A 23,504-nucleotide genomic window follows, 5' to 3' on the forward strand; every position below is an offset into this window, starting at 1 on the left:
TGAAGACAAATGTATTTTATTAATACAGCAAGCTGTTAGAAAACAAGCATAGTGAAAACTTACACATTCATAATTTTTTAAGATAAAAAGGGCAGTAAATTAGTCAATCTCCATGTTGGCTCATTCTTTGTTATGTACTAAACAGATTACATTGGCTGTGCCAAAATCAGAAATGCAATATGGTTTTACAGAATTATATCCACTATTTATACTGAATTGACACATCCCAACTGTGGACTGGGACTTGTCAACCTAACGCTTTAATACTTCATTTTTATTGTAAATGAAAGAAATTGACTTAAAAACATAGCTGTGAATTTTTTGTGTTTTAGTAATAAAATTTAGGCTTTTTTAGTCAGCACAAGAAAGGTGGTATTTATATACTACCACAGAGAACAAACACAAAAAAAATTAATTCAGGTTGCACAGTTTAAGGCTGGTGAATACTATATTGGCAGAATGCTGCTTCAGCTGCCAGATGAGCTTTTGAGACAGAAGAAAAACTCAACCACCACAAATGAAACCAGAAAATACATGCCAAAATTTTGCCAGTTGGCAATACATGCCAAATAGAACAAAAGAACAATCCAGGACATAAGTGTTTTCCAAAAAATCTCCTAGAAGAAGACTAAATGACAATCATTAAAATTGGTTATTACATAATTAACCTCTTCTTCTGGGGCTTTGATTCGCTTTTAAAAGATATCTAATATGACCTCTTTAAAAAAAACTGCTCAACAGTTACTTGATATATGACACATCATCGTCTTCAGTTTATGAAGGCAGACTCTGCTATATGTCATACTCTATTAAATATTTTACTGAAATAGAAGTTATTACAACTGTAACAAATATAGTTTTAAAAAACATTTAATGTACAATTTTATTTACATGCAAGTCCATTAAAGGAACAAGCTCCAGAAGAAAATGGTCTTGAAATAGGCCTATTTAAAACACGGAAGATCCACTACTTTATTGGAGATGATGATGTTTTAGAAGGGCAAGTAACGGACTTTTATTAACTGACTGCAACTGTGTTATCGGCTACCGGAAATATTGAAAGAATTCCATGAGTCTGTACTGCCTCCCCACCTATGTCTTCGCTGCAGAGGTGGCCTTTGAGTGTTTTTGTGGGGAGGTACCACTGAATTCATGACAACAGGTATGGATATTTGATATTCGTATCGTTCCAACATCTGAGCAATCTTCTCACGAGTGACCCCATGTTTATTCCTCCTACAAAAATAAAAATTTAAATAAATTGTCTGGTATGCTTATATGTTTACAGTCTTCAAGAAAAAGAAAAAACCTTCTAATTTCACAATTTTCCATCTTGCTCTTCATAGTGTAATAAAAGTTAAATTTCAGATATATCTTCATTCTTTTAGTATTCAACTTGTGTTAAGACTTACTCTAACAATTCACTACTGCATATATTAAAGAACGGAGAACAATACAGTCATTCTTCTTTGTACAGAAATGTGATGTTATTCAGGAGGACTATGTACCTAAATAACCCTAGAAGGACTTTGCTCAATAGATTTTACATAGCATACTACCTAATGAGTAGAGGCATGAATAATATTACAGAGTACTACTTATGAACACAATGTTCAAACTAGCATAAAAAATGAAACTACATGGTTTCAAGACTTAATGACAGAATATTTTCTCATCAATAAATCTCTACATAAAATAAGGAGCAATTTAATTTTTGAACCAGAACAGCATGTTCACGATACCTTTACCTTCTAGCTCTTACTTGCTGTAAATTTGGAAATGTACTGAAACACATATAAGGGAAGAGAGGTCAGAAGTGTTGTCCTGTTCTTGCAGTGTTTAGTGAAAGGCTACTTTCAGTGAGAACTTGGCCTATTAATAACCTGAGACATTAGACATTATTAGAACGTATCTAGAGTCTTTAGTATCTATAGAATAGGATCTTAAAATCAATGTTAGCAGAAAAATTCTGTCTCTGCCAAAAAGAAAACCATGAAACTCATGCACAAACTGTCAGAGAATTGCTAGCAGTGTAACAGAACTGAACCTAAAAGAACAGATACAAAACATAAGCAAAATGTTCTGATAGTGTAGACAAGCATTTATCATAACCCAATATATTCTTATCACCAAGAAACCTTTGTCCAAGCTGAATTATTTCCAAGTTATACCAACAGGGAACATATGCCTGCATCTTTGCGCTTTCTGCCAGGGACAGAAAAGGCACGGGCCTCCTTACCAACTTGCTCAGTTCTGTGAAGGAGAAATCAATACTGGGAACAAACAGGCTACACTGGAAAGAGGATACCATATACAGAAAGATTTTAAAAGATTGATCCCCCTCTCACCCTTCCCCAGGGCGTTGTAATAAGAGGCACAAACAAGAAGTATGTGTCAAGTTGATAAGGGTTCAAAGTCAAAGCATACTGTGAGAAGCACACTAGTTTCACATTCAGAATGGAAGAACTGGTGATCTCAGAAGTAGTCAGAATTATGCTGGCTCCTTAAGGTGTATTTTATCAGCTACCTGTCTGGGAAGAAAAAGCCTAAGTAGACTACTTCTGTCACAGATACTCTTCCCTGAGACAACATAAAAAGCCAGAGCGATCATCACAAGCGGCTCAATGTTTCCACATTGTGCTAAAGAAATCCAGGAGAAGCTGCATGTTGCACTTAACAGTTCACAAGTTTTAACAGTTTTGATTTTATTAACAAATATGAACTAGGTTAATGGTAGAGAAAAAAGCCAAGCCCCTAGAAATATGAGGATTCTATAAAGCACTGAACTTACACAAAAGAAAAAAAAACGGAAGAGGGAGTCTAAGTCCTTTTACGCCGAACAGTGGAAGCACAAAATTATTAATTTTTTTCCATATCTTAGTACTCCTAGAAAAAGATTACAGCTCAAGTGCTTTGGGCATAAAGTGCACAATCATCCACAACTGAACGGACTTGTGCAGAATCACTTCATAAATGAGCAAGTACTTTTCTTGAAGAACAAGGCAGGATAATAGAATCAGCAACAGCAAAATCACAACAAACGAAGAAATTAATTTTAAAAAGGAAACAAATCTGCTCTATAGTGTCATTTAATATGGGGAACTCCTCTTCAGGTATGTCTTCTTTCATCCTGTGGAGGCTTGGCTATGCTGTAAGAGCATAAAGCCATCTACCCTTAACCAATACAGATGTACCAGCAAAAGGTCCTAACAGACAATTATGCTTTGGAAGAATGTTTTTGCTTGGAGGAACACAGAATCTATTGATAAAAGCAAAGTCCTGTCACTATTAAATGCTTCTGCACTAGAAGAATCTCACATACCAATACACTGGCAAAGTAATTCTGCCTAGACGTGACTCCTTAAAAGAATCAGCAGGAATTTAATGAAGTCAATACCAAATTGCAGTTTTATGATCATACTGAAGAAAAAAGGATTATATTAAACATGTTTGTTTCATGCCTGCGTGAAGGTACACGGCAACTTTTAAAGAAATTATCATCTGTCCCAAAATACAGATTATATACAAGACATCTGTTATTCCCCAAAAGCCTGAATAAAATGTACGTTTTTTAAAAGAAAAGTTCTAGCTCTCAACTGACCAGCTTCTCAGAAAGCATGCAAACATGAGAGGTTAATTTTTTCATCCAGAACTGATTAGATACTTAAAAAAGAAAATAATAATAAAAAAATTATCTCTCTTCTACCAGTGATTTTACCACTCTTATGTTCTTTCACCTGCAGTTTTCAAGATTTCCTAAAAATTGTATCAAAGATCCTTTATATAAAGGTCTAACAGTTGACTTTGATGACTTTTGAGTGATAGGAGGCAAAGGTCTTTTCCAGCCTAAATAATTCTATGATAAAGGCTATGCAAGAAGTTTTGAGCACTACAGCAAGACGTGCCTGTTGAGTCACGATGTTTTCACAAAAGTTATGTGCACAAAACAAAACTAAAAGCAAAAGTCACTCATGAGTGACTCTAAAGATAATTTGTACCTCATAGGCAAACTGGAAAGAAAAGACACTGATGCTCATTCCATTAGTAAATGGTAAAACATCTGTCACATTCTTCACATCAAGAATCCACCCAGTGTTGACCTAGAGAGCCTTTTCACAGATTTCTCAAACACCGCACAAAATGTTGAGCTCAAATTTCCTAAAGGGAATCCCAAAACTACAAAAAAATCTCTATAGTGATCTATTACCCAAATACAAAAATATGGAAGAAAAACCCAATCAAAATAAACCCCCAAACTCTTAAAAAATTGAGCGCTCTCCCCAAGGAACTGAAAACCAAAATGAAACCTCACATCACCACCCTTTCTAAACTCTCAACAAATAAAGTTTCTAAGACAAGGGGCCTCTATTCAAATATTCGAAGTAACTGGAGCTGCTAAAGCATTTCTAGGAAGCTCCTAAGAACCGACAGCATCACTTCACAGTTCAAGGGTTTCCTTTGGTTTTGGGAAAGATATAAACTTTATTCCTACAATTAATGACTAGACAAATAAATTCAATGATAACAACACTTCACTTTTTTCCCCTGTTATCTGTTAAGAAGGTGTGGAAATGTGAATTTTCCTGGAAAACAAGTCTGTCTCAAATACTGAAAATCTTACACTGAACATCTTAGTAGTGTCTAATTACTAAGACAGTTTCCTAACTGAGCTGTGCTGCACCCCAAACTAGAAAAACTTACTAGAATTCATTCTACAGAGAGAGGACTCCATCTATAAAAGTAAGTTAGTGGTAGCTTAGGAGCAAAAGATGAAAGCTTTAAAAGATTTATAAACACAATAAAGTCCAAGTCAGTAATGTAAGTATTATACACACATACTTTGTGCGTTGTAGGGGCTACTTTACAAAGCTGAAACAATTACAAGCCAAGTCAGTTGGAATCATATAAAATGACAATCAGTAAAAGAACTCTTAGTGATCAACCATGAAAATATTACATTACATTTCAAGCAATGAAATATCCCTAAGACGGTTTGATACCTCCTAGATTCCTAAAGCAGACATATCTGAGACAAAAGAGACATTAACCAGGATTAATAAGCAGCTTCCCAGGCACTCTAACATCCCAACATGTCCAACAGTACCCTTAAGTCAGATCCTTTGAAGACTGGGGACAATTTCACAAAATCTTGCAATAGAACGATATAAAATCTGAGCTTTCTTTTTAACTTTTGCTGATTAGTAATGGGCTATTGTTCTTTGACACTGGAACACGTATAAAAGTAGACAAAAGAATGCACTTACACTGATGCACTCCTTACAAAATGTGTACTTTCTATTCGTCTTCTACCTATTTCTTGATGTCAGCATTTTGCAGCAACAAATTTCTCAGAATAATTATTACAATAGCAGCGATTCTTACAGGGGTCAATAATTTCTCTACTCACATCCAACAAAGTTTTAATATCAACTTTTTGGGCCAACAGAAGAGGACCTCTATTTATTTGTCTTGGTTGCTCCACAACACTTCCATGTAAAGGTATATCTCAAAATGCCTGTTTAAATAATATGTATTTTATACTAGCAGTTAAGTATTTAAAAATGCGATACTGAATAAAATATAATGTACTAAATATATATTTATGTGCACCTGTTTATCTGTCTATATATAAAAAGTACAATGTTTTCTGTAATATAACTTACTTTTCTAATTCTTCAGGATCAAACTTCCACCAAGTATCTGGCTCATGGAACTCCACTCTGTATCCCTTTTCTAGAGCCTGCAGCAAGCAAAGAAAAATATGTAGTATGTGTATCATTATTACATAAAATGTAACAAAAAGTTTCTAGACCAGTATAATAAACAGATGTAGTTAAAGATGTAGTTAACTGCAGTGGTAGCACGCTGAGTTTCACTTAGTCCCAACCAGTATTAGCTTTCATTCCAGGCTAAGCAGATTAGATGAAGTCAGTCCTTAAACTGGTCTGAACTATAGCCGTGCCAATTACTGATCGTATCAATAAGCAGTCTCTTTCTAGGAACTTGAGTAAGGAAAATATTTCTCAACAAAACAGACCAACTTATCACACGTGAAGGTAAGTCTGAAAAGTTGTAACAAATGATATAATCACACAACAAAACCTACCGCTTCCACATATGGCTTCATTTCCCAGGCTTGAGTATTTGTGTTGTCTATTATAACTGGAGATTTTCCCTGCTCCATTGCTTGCTTTGCTGCAATGAAAAATAGTGCAAGTTAATAAACAACTATGTAACTCAAATAAAACATTAAATGTAAATAAGGTGTTCCAGATGTTTTTTGCACTAATCTACTCTGACTGAAACACCCTGTTCTAAAAGAAGGAATAAAAGCACTGAAAGGTAGAAACAGGAATGGAAAGTAGTAGAAGCAAGAAGGTAAGAAAAATTAAGTGAAGGGCATAAAAAATAGGTGGTGGTGAATTGATGCGAAGAGGTGGTAAACAGGAAGTGTAGAAGTCAAAGCAAACTGCCTAAAGCCTCTGGCCTGCTGAGTATGGAGATCCTGGTATGAAACCATATCATGGTTCCAGCTTTACCAGCTCTGCTGCATTACACATGGGGCATGTAGAACTGAGACCTGTGGTCAGGTGTTGCAGTTCTTCTCCAACAAAATACTATGAAACAGGCAATCTTCACAAAAAGACATCACACCTCTGAAATATTTCTGAGCTCCATTAAAAAAAAAATTACAACCATGCTGTCTCCACTTGAATAATGTTTGAACTCGTTGGCCAATTTCTACCAAATCCAAAAGAGGGCAGAAGCTTGAGGAATAATAAACTGCTTCTGAGTTCTATAAACCAGCAAAACGTAAGAAGGCATATCCAAATTCACATCTTTATTCATAGAAAGACAGGCAGAACACAGTCATGATGCAATTTGTTTGGCAGGACACTTACGCAGTAGCATGCTTTTAACTTTGAACCAGCAAAAGTATACTGCTTCTTACGCAGCAGAAGAACCCTAGAGATTACAGTGCAGAACTGAGATTGGTTGGAGGAGTTTAGGGGATAAAACATGCAAATCTCTGGGCTACCTGAGATTCATCAGCTCCACAGCACAGAAAACATTTTAATATTACCAATGCCTAACATGGTATCTCCTCACAAGCCCAAGACTGCTTTAGTCTTGATAAATCAATTAAGCATCTATCTTATGCCTAAAGCTATCTCTGATCTTGAGATCAGGCATTCTTCTAAATCCCTTACACAGTTCATCCAGAAAACGTTGTCAGCGGACTCCTAACCCACATTACTAGGATTTGTGCCTGAAAAAAACAACACTGCACAACCATTTTTTTGAGCATATGTAGAGAGCATGATTATGACATTCAGCTTCTACATAATGCTACACAGGAGACTTACCCAAGGAAGTGGAAAAACTCAGGTTCTACACCCTTACCAGGCTTGATACCCACCTCCATTTTATACAAACTGGGACAACAGTTAAGCTATTCTTACCAGAAGTTCAGCTACTATTAACCAGAAGTTCAGAAGGAACTCCTGCAGAGGAGAGTAGCCAGAGAGGGTATTTGAGTATCCCACTTTTGGGACAAATGGGCTACCTTAATTTTCATTGTTTTAACTTCCTTCACCTTTTTACTTTGAAAGCAAAACCTCTGCCATTCTTTGCAGAAAGGGACACAATTTTTGTATTTTTAGAAAAGAACTACTTTGTGCATGAATCAATAAATTAGGTTCTTTTTGCAGCCTGAAACTAAACCAGATGGAGAAGCAGATGTCAAAGTTATGATTATCAGATTCATGAAGAAGATTCTTCAGTTCCTCCTACAACTACTCTAAAGCATCTGACAATTGAAAGTAAGGCTTTTATAAAATCTATTCCTCCGCTTCTTTGTGCATCAGTTAATCGGTAAAAACATAACAATAATTCCTTATCTATTTTACAGAAGCATTGTGAAAATTAATTCCATTTAAAAAAAATATCAATTTTCTGATGCTACACGTTGAAGCCAAGAAATTTTTATTTGTTTGTTCTAAGCAGTACTAGCAATGTCAGCCACAAGCACATCAAGACTTTCACAGAAACAGCCAGAAGCCACTATCAGGTGAGAACTGTTTGGTGGTCTTGTAATCGTGAAGCGTTAAGCCCTCTCATCTATTCAATACTACTTTATCAATTCTTCTGTTCCTTAGGTTCCTGCTGGGAACCTCATTCAAAGTATTTGTTACTGCTGCATTCCAACCTCAAAAGTGCTCTTTATAAATGGTATTCTAATGATCGCTCTAAGAAGTTCCTTCACTGTTCATACAGAAACGTTCCCTGATGTATCATAAATTTTGATTAGGGTGAGGAGGGGAGATCTGTTTGGGTTTTTTTCTCCTTGGCTCTCTGTATCTTTTGATGCAAAGCAGTAGTCCTCTAGACAGTAAGGAAGCATCTGCTTGAGACACTGCAGCACAGAGTATTCTGCATACACAGGCAATGGAGATGTTCAGTTTGTCTGCTCCTTAGAGTTAACCAAACAGATAATGAGATTCTTAAAAAACTGCTACAGAAAGGGCAAGAATTTGCTACCCTTCTAACCCTAGGTATCTACTTCCTTACCAGTTAAACCCCAACCACTGGACATTTATAGGTATTAAGAAAGATGACTTATTAAAGCTGTTAATTCACACAGGTGAACTAAAATCTTCCTCAGAAAAACTCTTCCATAAATTCTGGATGAACCTCAGATCAGGAAAGATACTGGAAAAAATAGGATACTCTGCTGTTGCGAGCATTAAAAAGGTTCAATTCTGTCATCAAGATAGTAGTATCAAATGTAACAAATCAGCTTCAAAATTTAATGTACACATCTACATCAATTAAAATGTAAAGATTACTTTAAATATATACTTCAATATAGCCTATACTAACATATATACACACACTCCTTTTCATATAGACTATTGACACACATGCCCATTACACTTCTATTTTCTAAATATAAGCATAATTTAATCGGAATAATTTAATAGGATTCCTCTTATGCATTCAAACCTCTCTTCTGGTTCCAGTCATGGGCATCACCAAGCTGAGCAGCATTATATGTATATCCATCTTTTTGACGAAAATAATCATCAGTGCTGAATACAATGCCATCACGACTTTGACCAAGCAGAACACTGTTAAACAAAGGAAAATGCAAAAATATTTTAATTTTTATTTTTTGGATAGAAAAAAAGACACAGATAAAAGAATATAGCTAAAATAAATTTAACTGTGCCCTATTTCTGAACTTCAAACAGGTTTATAAAAGTACACTCAAATCCAAATTAAAGCAATATATTTTCCTCCTCTCTACTATTTCTGTATTTGTTGTTTCTTCTCCTCCACCCCCAAGACATGCTTGTACCCATCTAATTAATGGTTATATTGCTATAAGTTCTAAGTACCCCATAATAACTGAATATATTTACTAACATTATCCATATCAATTATCATTTGGAATTATATCTAGAAACCAATCTGATCATAAGAAATCTGGATGCAACTGAGAAATTAACTGGATTATTAAATCCTTTTTCTGCACCTCAAACTCTCAGCATGCCCTCTTCTGATCTTTGCCCATGCTGCCTGCACATACAGTGTGGGTTGAACAGGAACAGCAAGAGAAAACTACAGATGTTTACAGCAATTTCCTTATTTGCAGGGAAAATTAAAAGATCACAATAAACTTTCAAGATTATCCTACTACTGAAAATCAGGATTACAGAAGTGCATCCATATTCCTTCAAGATCCTATACTCTTCTATTCCAGCTCAATATCTTCTCCAATCCTGATGACACAGAATTGTCCTACTTGCCTCTGTTTTCTCATCAATTCTGGCATTCACTGGATCTATAAACCACTGGAATTCACAACCCAGAAAAAAGCAAGCAGTTTCTGTCCTTCTTCACCCTCCCCTGGGTTAATTCTTTGAAGCTTTAGCAGTTGAGCCTATTTAAGAAGAGGCCCCAAAAGGTGATACATCATAAGCAGCTATCAGTGGAGACCTCTCCTAGTTACACAGCAGTAAGCTGCTACACAGGTTACCACACCTTGCAGAACTGCAGTTTCAGTCTAATAGATGACAAGAAAATTAAGATATAAGAATAAAAACTTTTCATATCTCAGTTTGTCAGGGAATTACACTGTTTTTCCATATCATTCATACTTTAGGGCTAACAGGGTGATCAGAAAGCCATGGATTTTACTATGCCTGAATTTAGTACTTCAAATCAGGAGTAAAAACAATCACTTCCTGAATCACTTAAACCACTTGACTGAGTGTTTTAGCTTGGTTTCCTAAGGCAATGCCATTCCATGGTGACTTCTGGACATATAGACCAATTTCAAGAAAACCTGACAAAATATTATCTCAAAAATAGTATGGATTTTTAGGGGGGGGGGGGGGGGAACATACAAATGAAAGCAAAACAAATTTGTAAACAAATGGATAAAATGCAGAGATTCAAATTAGAATCCATAAAGATTAAAAAAGAGAAAAAAATTGCAACACATCCTACATTAACCTAGTCTTTTAGGCCTGCCATTTCCAAGCAACATAGATTTTATTTGTTAGAAGTTTACTTAATTTGTAGGTCAGAATAAGTTGCATTACATTCTGCTTCTTACACAGCTAACACTGAAGATCATGGGAGAAATTTAAGTATACTCTGGGAAACAAAGAAGAGACACGGTGGGGAAGCCAATGAGCATAAAAAGGGGAACTCAGAGGGACACAGTTGCAATGTTCACTGTCTACATGCTTTTGTTTATTCTATATTGTAATATTTTAGATTAACAATAATATGTTTATTAATTTCAGAAGTTATTGTAATGGGTGATGTAGGAATACTACAAAAATCCATTAAGCTTTTCTAGAATGCTGTATTTCCATTGTCATTAAACATCAAAGACAAAACTTTTAGAAGAATCATAGAAGTGCCTCTTGGATTTAACTAAAATTCATCTTAAGTGTTGCCCAGGCATGCCAAGAAATACATGTAAGTCTGAGAAACTGATTATAGCAAAGTTGCAGGGAACAATTAACTGCTGATTTATCAATAACATCAGAATCTTTGTCAAATCAAATTCACATTAATCCATTCCAATGAGCAATCCCCATTGTGCCAAATGTAAACTTTATTTTCAGAAAGCCCTTGGAAATTGGAAGATTAAAGGAAAACCTTGTAAAACTGAGATAACAGTACAATTCTATTTAAAGTCTGATCTACAGAATAAATGTGGTGACAAAACCTCCTTGACTACTTATGTTTTCTACAGTATATCTAAACCTGAAAATAGAAAACAGCCAGGTAGTGCCACAGAGTACTTATAGCCCATTGCAACACTCAGGTATCACTCCTATGGAAATTTAGGCAACTATTCCAGCTCAGAAATAGACAATGTACCCAAAGGCTACAAGAACCAAACTGCACTAGCAGTATGCGGGAGCTGAGGTGGGACACTGTATTACATATTAACTTACATTCCTACACCTTTGTTGTTCCACAACTATGCTGTCGGTTATTTTTGCTTTTAAAATACAGAGATCTGTAACAACAAAATTCAGATTACTGAGGACCAGAAGAAACTACTAATAATGCAACTGTCAAGTAACATGATCAAAGCTGTGTACAGGCTGGTTTTTTCCTCCTTGCTCTTTCTATCTTTTCCAGAGTACCAAGGTTACCTCAGGACAAATAGCACTGCTATGTCAGAAAACAAAGCATGATACACCAGAAGTACAGACTCTTTTTTTGGACATTGTTCAATAATTATTTTTGTTAGAGCCTATGCTTTTTAATAGGATGTGTATTACACTGGTTTAGGAGATCACAGATCCAAAGCCTATTTTTGTTCTATGCAGATAAAATGGCACCAGTAAATCATACACTACACACAACAGCATTTTTTCATCTCTACTTCTCTCTGGTATAAAATACTTAACAGGAATTTATATGAAGCTACTTGGCTGTGATTTCACACACGGCCCAATTTTCTTATTTATTTATAGCATGCTACATTTTGCAATTAATAATGCTAGAAAAAATGGATCCATCTTCCACACTCACTTTTTGATTGCCAAATACATGTACACACAACTTAAGGAGTAAGGACCATCTGCCTTAATAAAAGAGATAGCAAATAGGAAGTGGGATTCTTCTACTACCTGAGTAGATAGACACACCCCTACAGCTTCTAGGAGCCTGACCATCAGGTTTCTGTAGGATTATGTATGAACCGATGAAACAAGACTAATAGGGCATTCATTTTCATTTTTATTTCTAGGAACTTACTCTGTTTGCTCAGTGTTCTGGAGAATAATTCACTTACTCAAACTCTTCTGTTGCATCTTCCAAACATCATTAGTCACAATTAAGACACGCAATGACAAGGGTTTGGGAGTCTTGCAAACCCATAAATAACATTTATTCTTGAAATATTTTGTTATTATTCCTTGAAGTTCAGAATACACAATAATTTATTTATAAACCTATATAACTGATATAACAGACTAAATCTAGTAAACTATATTTGCAAGAATAATCTTAAAAGTACAGAATTTGGGAAGGCTACCCTTCCCAATGGAAGGGTAGGAAATGACTACCAAAAAGGCCTGAGTAACTGAACCTTTACTCTATAGACAACACACAAGCTATCACAAAGTAATGAGTTTAAGATGTGAAACTTCAATTATTGCAACAATGATCATAGCCCATTTCTAAATTGTGAAATTAAATCATAAAACATAACATATTCCAAGCCTGACAATCACCTCTTTCAGAATTCACAGTATTTAAACTTGTAAAATTTAAAACACAAAGATACTAGTTGACATTATATAGAATAACTCACAACTTCTAACTTGCAAATAAATTTGGAAATAAAATTTATCCCAGGATCATCAACTAGGAAACAAACAACAGAAAGCACATCTATGCAAACAAGGCATTACTATCAAAACCCACAAACAGATGACAGCCCACTTTTGAGAGATGGAGAAACAGAAAAGCTAAGATAAATACGTTTCTAATAAGAGAGTCAAATTACAGACCAGTCAGCATTCGTGTCTATACATGCTGGAAAATGAGTAGCAGTATTATCCAACTGCTGTAATGCAGCTTTTTCACCCTAAACCTTCCCTACAATTGAACACCCACCTTTGAACGTAGTAGGACAGGGAAATTAAATCAGCTCACCCACTTTTTCCAGACACGCTATCTGATCTAATAGAAGATACCAGCTCAACATATAGAACTCATCTTGAACCAAAACTCTTATTTTAACTAGTCAAAAAGCAATACACATTTTTTTCCAGTGCACATGTGCATGCATGCACACACAGATGAATCCTACCCTGATTTTTCTTCAAAAATAGAACGGTCCATCAACCTTCATCCTGGTTAGCCTACATTGATAGATGATTTTATGATACAGAAGATCTCTTAGAATCTAATAATTCACCTATTTAAAACAGCTAACATTACAGATGAGGAAAAAATAAGACAACAGCTAAATATAATTTTAAAATCATAGGATCATTTAGGTTGTAAAAGACCTTTAAGATCACCAAGTCCAACTGCTAACCCAGAACTGCCAAGTCCATCGCTAAAGCATGTCGCTAAGCATCATATCTACATGTTTTTTAAACACCTCCAGGGATGGTGATTCCACCACCTCCCAGGGCAGCCTGTTCCAATGCTTGACCACTCTTTCAGCAACTAATTTTTTCCTAATATCCAATCTAAATAACTTAAGGCTGTTTCCTCTGTCCTGTCACTTGTTATCTGGGAGAAGAGATGGACCCCACCTGCCTACACCCTCCCTGTGTAGCTGTAGAGACCAATAAGGTCCCCCCTGAGTCTCTTCCTCTCCAGACTAAACAGCGCAAGCTCCCTCAGCTGCTCCTCAACAGACTCGTGCTCCAGCCCCTTCCCCAGCCCCGTTGCCCTTCCCTGGACATGCTCCAGCATCTCTACATCCCTCCTGAAATGACAGGCCCAAACTGAACACCAGATTAGAGGTGTGGCGTCACCAGTGCTGAGTACAGGGGGACAACTGCCTCCCCTATCCTGCTGGCCACACTATTTCGGACACAAGCGAGGATGCTGTTGGCTTTCTTGGCCACCTGGGCACACTGCTGGCTCATGTTCAGTGGGTTGTCAACCAACACCTCGAGGACCTTTCCCTCCAGACAGCTTTCCAGCCACTCTTCCCTAAGCCTGTAGCACTGCATGGGGTTGTTGTGCCCCAAGTGCAGGACCCAGCACCGAGCCTTGCTGAACCTCATACAACTGGACTCAGCTCCTTGATCCAGCCTGCCCAGACCCCTCTGCAGAGCCTCCTGCCCTCCAGCAGATCACTGTCCCCCAAACTTGGTGTCGTCTGCCAGCTTTCTGAGGGTGCACTCGATCCTCTTGTCTAGATCATTGATAAAGATATTAAACAGGACTGGTCCCAAAACTGAGCCCTGAGGAACACCACTTGTGACCAGCCATCAGCTGGATGTTAACTCCATTCCCCACCACTCTTTGGGCTCGGCCAGCCAGCTTCTAACCCAATGCAGGGTACACCCATCCACACCATAAGCAGCCAGTTACTCCAGGAGAATGCTGTGGGAAATGATCTCAAAGCTTTACTAAAGTCTGGGTAAACATCCACAGACCTTTCCTCATCTACTAGGCAGGTCACCTTGTCACAGAAGGAAATCAAGTTTGTCAAGCAGGACCTGCCTTTCATAAACCTGTGTTGGCTGGGCCTGATCCCCTGGTTGTCCTGTACATGCCATGTGATGGCACTCAAGATGACCTGCTCCATAACCTTCCCCAGCACTGAGATCAGGCTGACAGGTTTACTGTTCCCTGGAACCTCCTTTCTGCCCTTCTTGTAGATGGGCATCACACTGGCCAACCTCCAGCCTTCTGGGACCTCCCAAGTTAGCCAGGACTATTGACAGATGATTGAAAAGTGGTTTGGTGAGCACTTTCAACAGCTCCCTCAGTACCCTTGGGTGGATCTCATCTGGCCCCAATGACTTGTGCATATCCAAGTCAAGCAGCAGGTCACTGACCATTTTTTCCTACGGGGACTTCACTTTGCTCCTTGTCTCTGTCTTCCAGCTCAGGGGGCTGAGTACCCTGAGAAAAACTGGTCTTGCTATTAAAGACTGACGCAAAGAAAGCATTAAGTATCTCAGCCTTTTCCTCATCTTTTCTGATAATGTTCCCCCCTCACCCCTCCAGTAAAGGACAGACATTCTCCTTGGCCGAAGTATTTGTAAAAACATATTTTTAAATACATAAAAACTTATCTTTAACAGCAGTGGCCAGCATGATTTCTTGCCGGGCTTTTGTCTTTCTAATCTATCTAATTGCATAACCTTGTGACATCCTTTAGACCTCCTGAGTTGCCTGCCCCTTCTTCCACAGGCACTAATATATTCTTATTTTCCTGAATTCCAGCCAAACTCCTCTGTTCAGCCAGAGACAGGTTGCCAGCAGGCCTGATACCACGTAAACTGACCCATGATAAAAGAAAACAAAATTCAGCTGTTGACACCAGGCCCAGAGCCAGGTATTGATCTGTGTGACCTTCCACTTACATGCCCCGTCATTCCCTGCAACTGACAGAAGAGAACAAAACACTACCTGTGCTCCTGATCCCTCAACCAGCCACCCCAAGGCCCTGAGGTCTCTCAATTGCTGTCAGACTTCTTGTTGTTTGGACTTCATCATTGCCCACTTTGAAAACCAGGAATGGATAATAATCAGAAGGCCATACCAGACAAGGGAGTTTTCTAGTAACACCCCTTACCTGGGCCCCAGGGAGGCAGCAGACTTCCCTATGGGCTGGGTTCAGTTGGCACATCAGGCCCTCTGTTCCTTTAAGAGTGGAGTCACTGATTACAACCACCTTTCTTCTTTTCTTAGCAGAGCTGGTCATGATGCATGGGGTTGATTGACTCGCCCTGGGTAACTCCTCCAACCTGGATGAGCCTTCCTCCACACCATAATTCTCTTGGCTCTCAGGCTCTAGAGCAGGGGTCCTCGAACTTTTTAACCAGGGGGCCGGCGTGCAGATGCAGTGGCAGGCAGTCATCTGTAGCTGCTGGGTTTCCCCCCCAACACCCGGGGGGGGGGGGGCTGGGGGTGTCTGTAAATACCAGGGGCCAGATTGAGGACCCTGGGGGCTGTATCCGGCCCACGGGCTGTAGTTTGAGGACCCCTGATGTAGAGCTTCATACTTACTATACAGGAGGAGCCTGGGAAGGTGAATTAGAGCAGGAGGCAATTTGACTGCTGCCCCAAGCAGGGACCCGTTTCCATTCCTCCTCATTTCTTAGGCGCCCTCCTTCTGCCTTGTGGTGAGAGGGTATGGGATCCTCCACTTCTTTGAGGTGTCCATCTGGTGCACTTGTCTCAGCGACGGTAGAGCACGGCTCCACCAGTCTATCTCCCTCTCACATTGCCAGATCTCCTTAGCGTTTCTACTTCCCCTTCCAGCTCTGCCACCAGGCTGAGCAGATCGTCCACCTGGTCACACCTCACACAAGTGCTACCTTTGCTGCCCTTCAGTAGCAGTGACAGGCTCAGACACTTCCTGCAGCCCGTGACCTGGACAGCTGCATGTTTACCTGGGAGCTCCATCTGGGTCATCACATGCCTTCTGGTACTGCCTTTTGGCAGAGCAGAAACCATAGCTAGGTTTTCACCAGGATCTGTAGTATTACTAAGCTGGTAAATGCTACTCTAAAAGCATTGCTTGTAACACTGTTTAAAGAAATTGTTAGAAACAACAGCACACAATTGTTTCTACATTCAGCTATAAATGCTAACTAACTCTGCCCTTCAAAAGATCAAGCTCTCAGGAAGAATGGCCCCAGATAAAGCCAACTGCCTAAATATTCCTGACAATGGACTTCATTTGAAATGTACTTCTTACATGACACCAGTATTTGTTCTTTCAACCTCATTAAGCTCCTTTCTATTCAAAGTCATGTTCAGATACTTATGGAGGAATGAAAAGTTGCAATTGCTGCCAAATTCATTAGCAAGATATGCTAAAAATCCAAGTCTGTTTCCTTGTAATCTTTTTCCAGCATTATAAGATCATGTTATTATCTACTTGTAATTCTAGCAGACTTTTGTTACTTGGGCTAAAGATATCATTGCTAGGTATCTGTTTGGCCAAATTGTTTTAGAAAATTTCTAAATAAATGGTCAACCACTTTCAAAACCAAGGAAGAAATACAGCATTTTTATCATGTTTTGTTATCCCAAGCTTTTCTCTGAGAAGCTTTGAAGTGGTGAAATCCAGCAAAGTGCGTGCGTATGTTTTCCCTACAAAAATTTTCAGTAAATCCGCCCAAGCTGTAGGACTTTAAAATGCCATGTGCACAGAAAATAATAGTGTAAAGTACTCATTTTTATTCAACGTTGAGCAGAATATGCAAAGATTCTCACTTCACCAAACCCACTCCTGAACAGCACTCTGACAGTGGCAGGAAGCTGATTCAATACCAGCACTGCATTGTATGGGAGAAATTTTTCCCAACATAAGAGCAGCAAGAGAGGGACCAACATTGGCCTAAAATAGGAAGGACATCAGAAGCATAGTGATATAAAGACTGGAACAAGCAACTTGGTACTGGCAGCAGATCTAGGAAATCGGGAGAAGACAAAGAGTGAAGCTCAAGGCAGAAATTGGTACAATGAAGCTGGGAATGAGATAGTACCACTGGCTGAGACAGGGTCATTTTGCTAGCACGAGTGGGAGAGGTATGTCTGCAGGTGGTAAAGATGCCAAGCCTGCAAAGATGCCCGTGGGTACTGATACGACAGCAGAAGACTGTATTTGCTGTCCTAGTCTACACCACAGAATTCTATGATGTTACACAAAAAAACATACTCAACTTTATTAAGAATAAGACTTAATTAATAATGCATATATTTTCCCCATAGGCAGCCATTAATTCTGGGATTGTTTTTCACCCAGGTACCTAAGCCCCTGAGACATTGTTTCATGGGAATTAGCAATTGCAACCAAACACTGAACATATGAAACTGCGTATAACTGAATACACTGCAAAACAAGTCCCATGCAGTTCAAATTCTGCACCCAAATTTGGTGACTATTCTTGACCTTGATCTCATAGTGCCCACTTTCCCATCTGTTAAATAAAATTAGTAATTGATCTCACTAGTGAGAGATGAAAAGAGCATGAATATGTGTTCACAAAAACCTGAAGATACAGAATCTTTTGGTTAGCATGAGTAGTATATTAGGATAAAGATTCAGAGACAATTCAGTACACCAAACATGGAAAAAGAAAATATTTGATATCTTCACACTGAATATTATCCATTTACTGCACTGAATGAGGCTTCATTTTTTACAAAGGGTTGTATTTTACATTTTACATTTTGCTTTCATATAGTAAAGAGATTATTGTAATAATACCCACACAGGCACATGTAGCTTCAAAAATGCAGGCTTGCAAAATAAAGCAATCAGTAACTAGAAAACAATATAGTTGAAGTCTACAAACATGTAAGCTAGAAATTTCTAATAGGTATTTTTCTATGACATGGAGATCATGATCTCCTAAATATCAGGAAAAAAGCCCCATAAACAGCAAGATTACTCCTTTATACAAAAGACAATGAACATGATCACTGTGTCTATGTCATAGACTCAGTATACAACAGAAAATAACCACAAAGACAACCCATTTGTGATGTACATTTTCTGGATGAAGCTCAATCAGTAAGTAATGATATAGTAACTTGTTGGGGTTTTTTCGCTATGCAAAAGAAGCCTCTTTTCACCTAATACAGATAGCATCTGTGCTCTATGTCAATTTAAGTGCTTTTTAAACTAGGCCAAAAAAAAAGAAAAAAACCAGAAAATCCAAGTTGGAGGTGGTACCTGCTTTTAACCCTGTCAGACTTCAGCATGTGTATTTTTAAGGAAAAATAATATTTTTCTTCCGTGTTGTTCACAAATAAACAGAGAAGTTGACAGACCATAGTATGAAAAAAATGGGACCAAACTCACTTTCATCAACACACTGAAAACAGCATTTTCAGCGTAGCAAAATTATTCTAATGGTCTTAGAATACTTTTGCATGGGCATGAAAAAGTACTTCTGGTTCAGTCAAATTAATGTTGTTACATTTGACAGAAGGCTTTTTGAATGAAGAAATCTAAAAATTAAAAATAAAGGCAGACCATCAAACACTAGTACACCTGGAAGTTCCAGAATAAAATATTATACAATTTAATGGATACAGAACATTTTAAATTTAACACAAAACAGCTCCTGTTCATCAAAACTCTAAAGGAGACAAAAACCCCAAGCAAATAATTTTAATACTTACTGTCATTTGTCCACATAAAGTAAAAATTACTGCATTTTAACAGCCTAATTTACAAATACCAAAGTTTGCCAACTGCTTACAAATTATTTTTTTAGTTATTAAAAACTTTTATTTGAATAAGCTTTTCAAGCTTTACATCTTCACTTACCGAGAAAGAGTTGATTTCCCTGAACCAGGTAGGCCTCTTAAGATCAGGAGTAATTTCTGTGAACAACTGAATCTTTCTTCAGGTAACCATAAGGAAGAAAAGCTGTGCATTCCTTCTGTATTGTCAGCTTTTGGATCCTTCCAATACTTTTCGCTGGTTTCACAGAAACCATTATTTTGGAGTCCATTCTGGTCATTAGTTCCATTTATGAAGACCTGAGTAGTATGGATATCAGTACGACCAGCATAGTTGCTACTTTGATCAAGCAATGGACCATGACTGTTGATATCAGTAGCTCCATGGCAACCATGATCATTCTTGTACAAAAGTTCACCATTCTGAGAAGGGAGAATGTTTTTTTTTTGTGGTGGGGAATTAAGTATCTGAAAACGTGACTGATAGTTGAATCTAGGAGCAAGAGGTCCCTGAGGTATGACGAAAGAGACTGTTGACTGCCAAGCAGGTCTGAATTCAGGCACTGAGTAGTTCCAATATTTAGAATCTGCTTGTCCATTAAAGGTATTTTCAGTTTTCCAGCCACCTCCTTCCATGACAAACTGCTGCTCATTGCTGGTTTTCTGACTGTTCTGCTCCCCAGAGAAACGCTCTCCATTCTCATAAAATGTTTGTGAGCTGCCCAACAACATGCGGTGATAATCTTCTTGTGAGATTTGACTACAGTTATATGGAGAGCATTGTTCCTGAGAAGTTTCAGTTTTTTCTTCCTGAAAAACAGTATCTAAACTTTCATTTTCCAGCTGATTAATCTCTTTGTAGAACTGGTCCAGTTCATCATCTATTTCTTTTACAGCAGAAGAAACAGTCTGCATCTTCTTTCCCTCCATTCCTTTAGCTCTGTTTTCACACAATTCATTCTGATCTCCCTCACTGCTTTTACATTCATTGCGACTGCCAGATTCATCCCGTTCATTACATTCGGCAGGTTTGTAAATAGGTCCAATAAATTCTTTGCTTGTAAAAAACTCTTCATCTGATGCATTTCTATTTATTGAGAATGATATACTGGTATTTTTAATATTAGCCTCACCAGCATTATTTGTAATAAAAGTGCCTTTCTTTTCTTCAACTGTAGTGCCATTTATTGATACAAATGGAGGATTTACATTCTGCACAATTTCTGAATCAACTGGCTCACTAAGCACTAGATTATTTTCAGGGAGCACTTCATTCACCGTTCCCCAGACACCAGTAAGTGTTTCCTCTTGCTTCTGCATTTCCTGTTGCCCTTGGTTATCTGAGGCATACGCTGGTATCAAATCATTTAATTTTCTCTCAGCATTCACTTCCTCCTGAATAGCTTGGATATCATCATCATCAGAGAGTTCCTCGTAAGCTTCTTCTGTTGACTTCATTTTTTTAGAACATGGTTCAATTGTGATTTCATCCTGACACTCCAAGAGCCTTATTCTACTTTCAGCCTGAAGCATCTTAGAAAAAAGAATAATAATTAACAGCACACACATTTTTAAAGTGTAAAAAAATGTAAGTTATTCAGACCTATGATATACATCCTCAGACCCTCCATGGTCACAACTAAAATGAACTCAACCAGAAGAAAAGCAGACATCACCTACTGGAAGTACCATTTAAATAAAACTGCCACATTATCACACAACTTTAGCAAAGAACAGTAGTGCTGTACCAATCTAGTAGCTGCATTTTATGATAAACCTTAAATAACTTTTAAATGCAAATATTTGAAAAATTAATTACATCAGCCTGTTCTCTACTGACCTATGCTAATCTGCCAAGTGTTATAAATCTCTTAAAAGATAAACATGTGCCAATTTCCAACGTACAAACTGATGCCTGACATCACTGCTAATATGACCAACAAAAATGCAAATACTTCAATCATGAGGATGATTTTCTGTGACACAAACTGAATCCAACTAATTCATTTAACAATCAAACAAATGCTGGATAGCATTTATAATTTAGTACTCTAGTCAAGTAAGATTTAAAATTAAATCTGCAATCTGTTATTATATTCTGGTTTTGGAACAACCAAAGACCTTTTTTTAGGGACCAAGACCATTTGGTTTTATGTTTTCTAAAAACAAACACAAAAAAAGCAATGTCTGCCCCAAACAGATAGTACTCTAAGAGTGAGCCAATAAATTCCAGAAAGATTCAGAAACACAACAGCAATTAAAAACAAAGTGAGATGCCACTGACCACCATGACACCCAGTCATGCCATTATCCATCTGTTAGTTAGAATTACTTGGATTTTCCTTTGTATTCCAGAAGTCTAGACAGAATGCCATAAAAAGCAACAGTAATATTATTATAAATCAAATGTCAAGTAGTTTACCTAGCAAACTGCCGCCCGCTGCCCAAAGCAAATGCAGTACCAAACAAGGAAAAAAGTATTCTTCCTACTACAGAGTTTATTCCACTGCTCTCTGTGAACGTATCAGCTTTCCAGGAATAAATATTAACAAAACATCACATGCTCTTCATTCTGGACAAGAAACAAGAGGTTTTTTCCTTTATCTGAGAAGGATATGCAGGTAGTATTAAGGGAAGATTTCCAAGTAACATTTATCATCTCATGTTCACTTGCAAAACTGGCAAGGAAAGGTGTTACTCTGGGCACTTTCTCACCTATTATCCAAAGGAAGAGAATCCTGCCATCCCTAGTCTCAAAATGTCTAAACCAAAGCGAATTTAGAGTTTGCGTTTGACTTCACTACTTGGAAAAAGCACTAAAGTCAGAAGGGGGAGAAACACAGCCATGCAACTTTCCCTCTTCCTCAGAACCTGGTGGAACATTGGGGGTACTATGCTCTCCCCTCCCCTCAAGATGTATGCATTTTATGCATACCCCCAGCTTCTCAGTTCCTCCTTTCTGTAAATTTGAAAGCGAGCACAACACGGTATGAATTGTGGACTGTATCCTCCATTTATCAAAAAATGTTACTCCTGCTCAAAAACAGGATTGGGGGAAAAAAAAAGTTGCTTTATAAGCTCCTATGTCCTCACCTGTCTTCTGGGATGGTGTTTAAGCAGAGCCCATATTCTGATGTGGAATGAAAACACAGAGCATGTGAGCACTTGCTGTATGACAATAACTCTAATGATGGAAGACATTGCTCTGTGACTGTTCCACACAGGAATATCCTTTCTTGCTAATCTTTACCAGACTTTCTCTGGCTGTCTTTTCGGACAGCAAAATTGCACATGAAAACATCTCGACCTGCACTGTTGGGGAGGACAGAGCAACTATGTCCTGAGAAAGTGCAATTTATGGCACAGCCTGGCCTCTTGAATGTGATAGGCATAGGTCTGTCAGATTTCTATAAAGAATGGCTTGTAAACATTGGGCCTGCGTTCGCCTATGTGATTCAGCAGGCTGGCTCCTGCAACGACACTAAATTAGTACTTTAACTAACCTGCCAAACATCCAGAAGACTCCATCAAGTAACTCAAGGCCATAAGCTCCACCTCTACAATAAATTCCCAAATGGAAAAAGGTGGCGTACGTGGCAGAACTTACAGATGGAGGAACTGACTGGCTTTGCTTGCGCGACCACCTCCTTCAGAGCCCGGAGGCGACAAAGCACGTCGGCCAGCGTCCCTCGGCCGGCGCCAGGCCGCGTCTCAAGGCCGGGGGACGCTGGCGCTGCCGCCGCTGGCAGCGGGGGCCCCAGGGCCACCAGCCCCGGCTCCCGGCAGTGTGCCAGCCGCCCCCCCCCCGCCCCGCAGCGCAAGGCACCCCCGCCGCCCGCCTCATACACGCACGGCTCCCCCGGGCCGGCGCCGAGGCCGCCACAACCTCCGCAGCCGGCTCCCGCAAGTTAACGCCGCCGCTCCGGCGCTGCTCCCCTCTCCGCCCGGACGCGGTGAGCCGAGCGCTCGCCCACGCCCCCCTCTCGCCACACGCCGGTAGCGGCGTCGGGGAGGAGCGCCTTCCCGACCCCACTGAACAGAAACCGCAGCCACACGCGGGTGAGGAC

The 23,504-nt window shown here is 38.7% G+C and overlaps 1 protein-coding gene across 5 annotated transcripts in view; it reads right to left on the reverse strand.

The window, feature by feature from the left end:
- The window catches only part of LOC308059723 (NEDD4-binding protein 2-like 2), a 23,906-nt gene continuing 402 nt past the window's right edge, over nucleotides 1-23,504 (reverse strand). Inside the window, exons 1-6 of one of the 5 annotated variants that reach the window (XM_080377519.1) lie at nucleotides 23,324-23,501; nucleotides 19,523-20,970; nucleotides 9,007-9,131; nucleotides 6,107-6,195; nucleotides 5,664-5,740; nucleotides 1-1,236 (exon numbers count right to left, since the gene is read on the reverse strand). In XM_080377519.1, coding sequence (XP_080233645.1) covers nucleotides 1,038-1,236; nucleotides 5,664-5,740; nucleotides 6,107-6,195; nucleotides 9,007-9,131; nucleotides 19,523-20,970 — 1,938 coding nt within the window. In that variant the 5' untranslated portion in view covers nucleotides 23,324-23,501 and the 3' untranslated portion in view covers nucleotides 1-1,037. The other 4 variants (XM_080377518.1, XM_080377517.1, XM_080377520.1 and 1 more) reach the window with 4 other exon arrangements.

Source organism: Falco punctatus, assembly GCF_963210335.1.
Source record: "Falco punctatus genome assembly, chromosome: 2".
Taxonomy (NCBI): Eukaryota; Metazoa; Chordata; class Aves; order Falconiformes; family Falconidae; genus Falco; species Falco punctatus.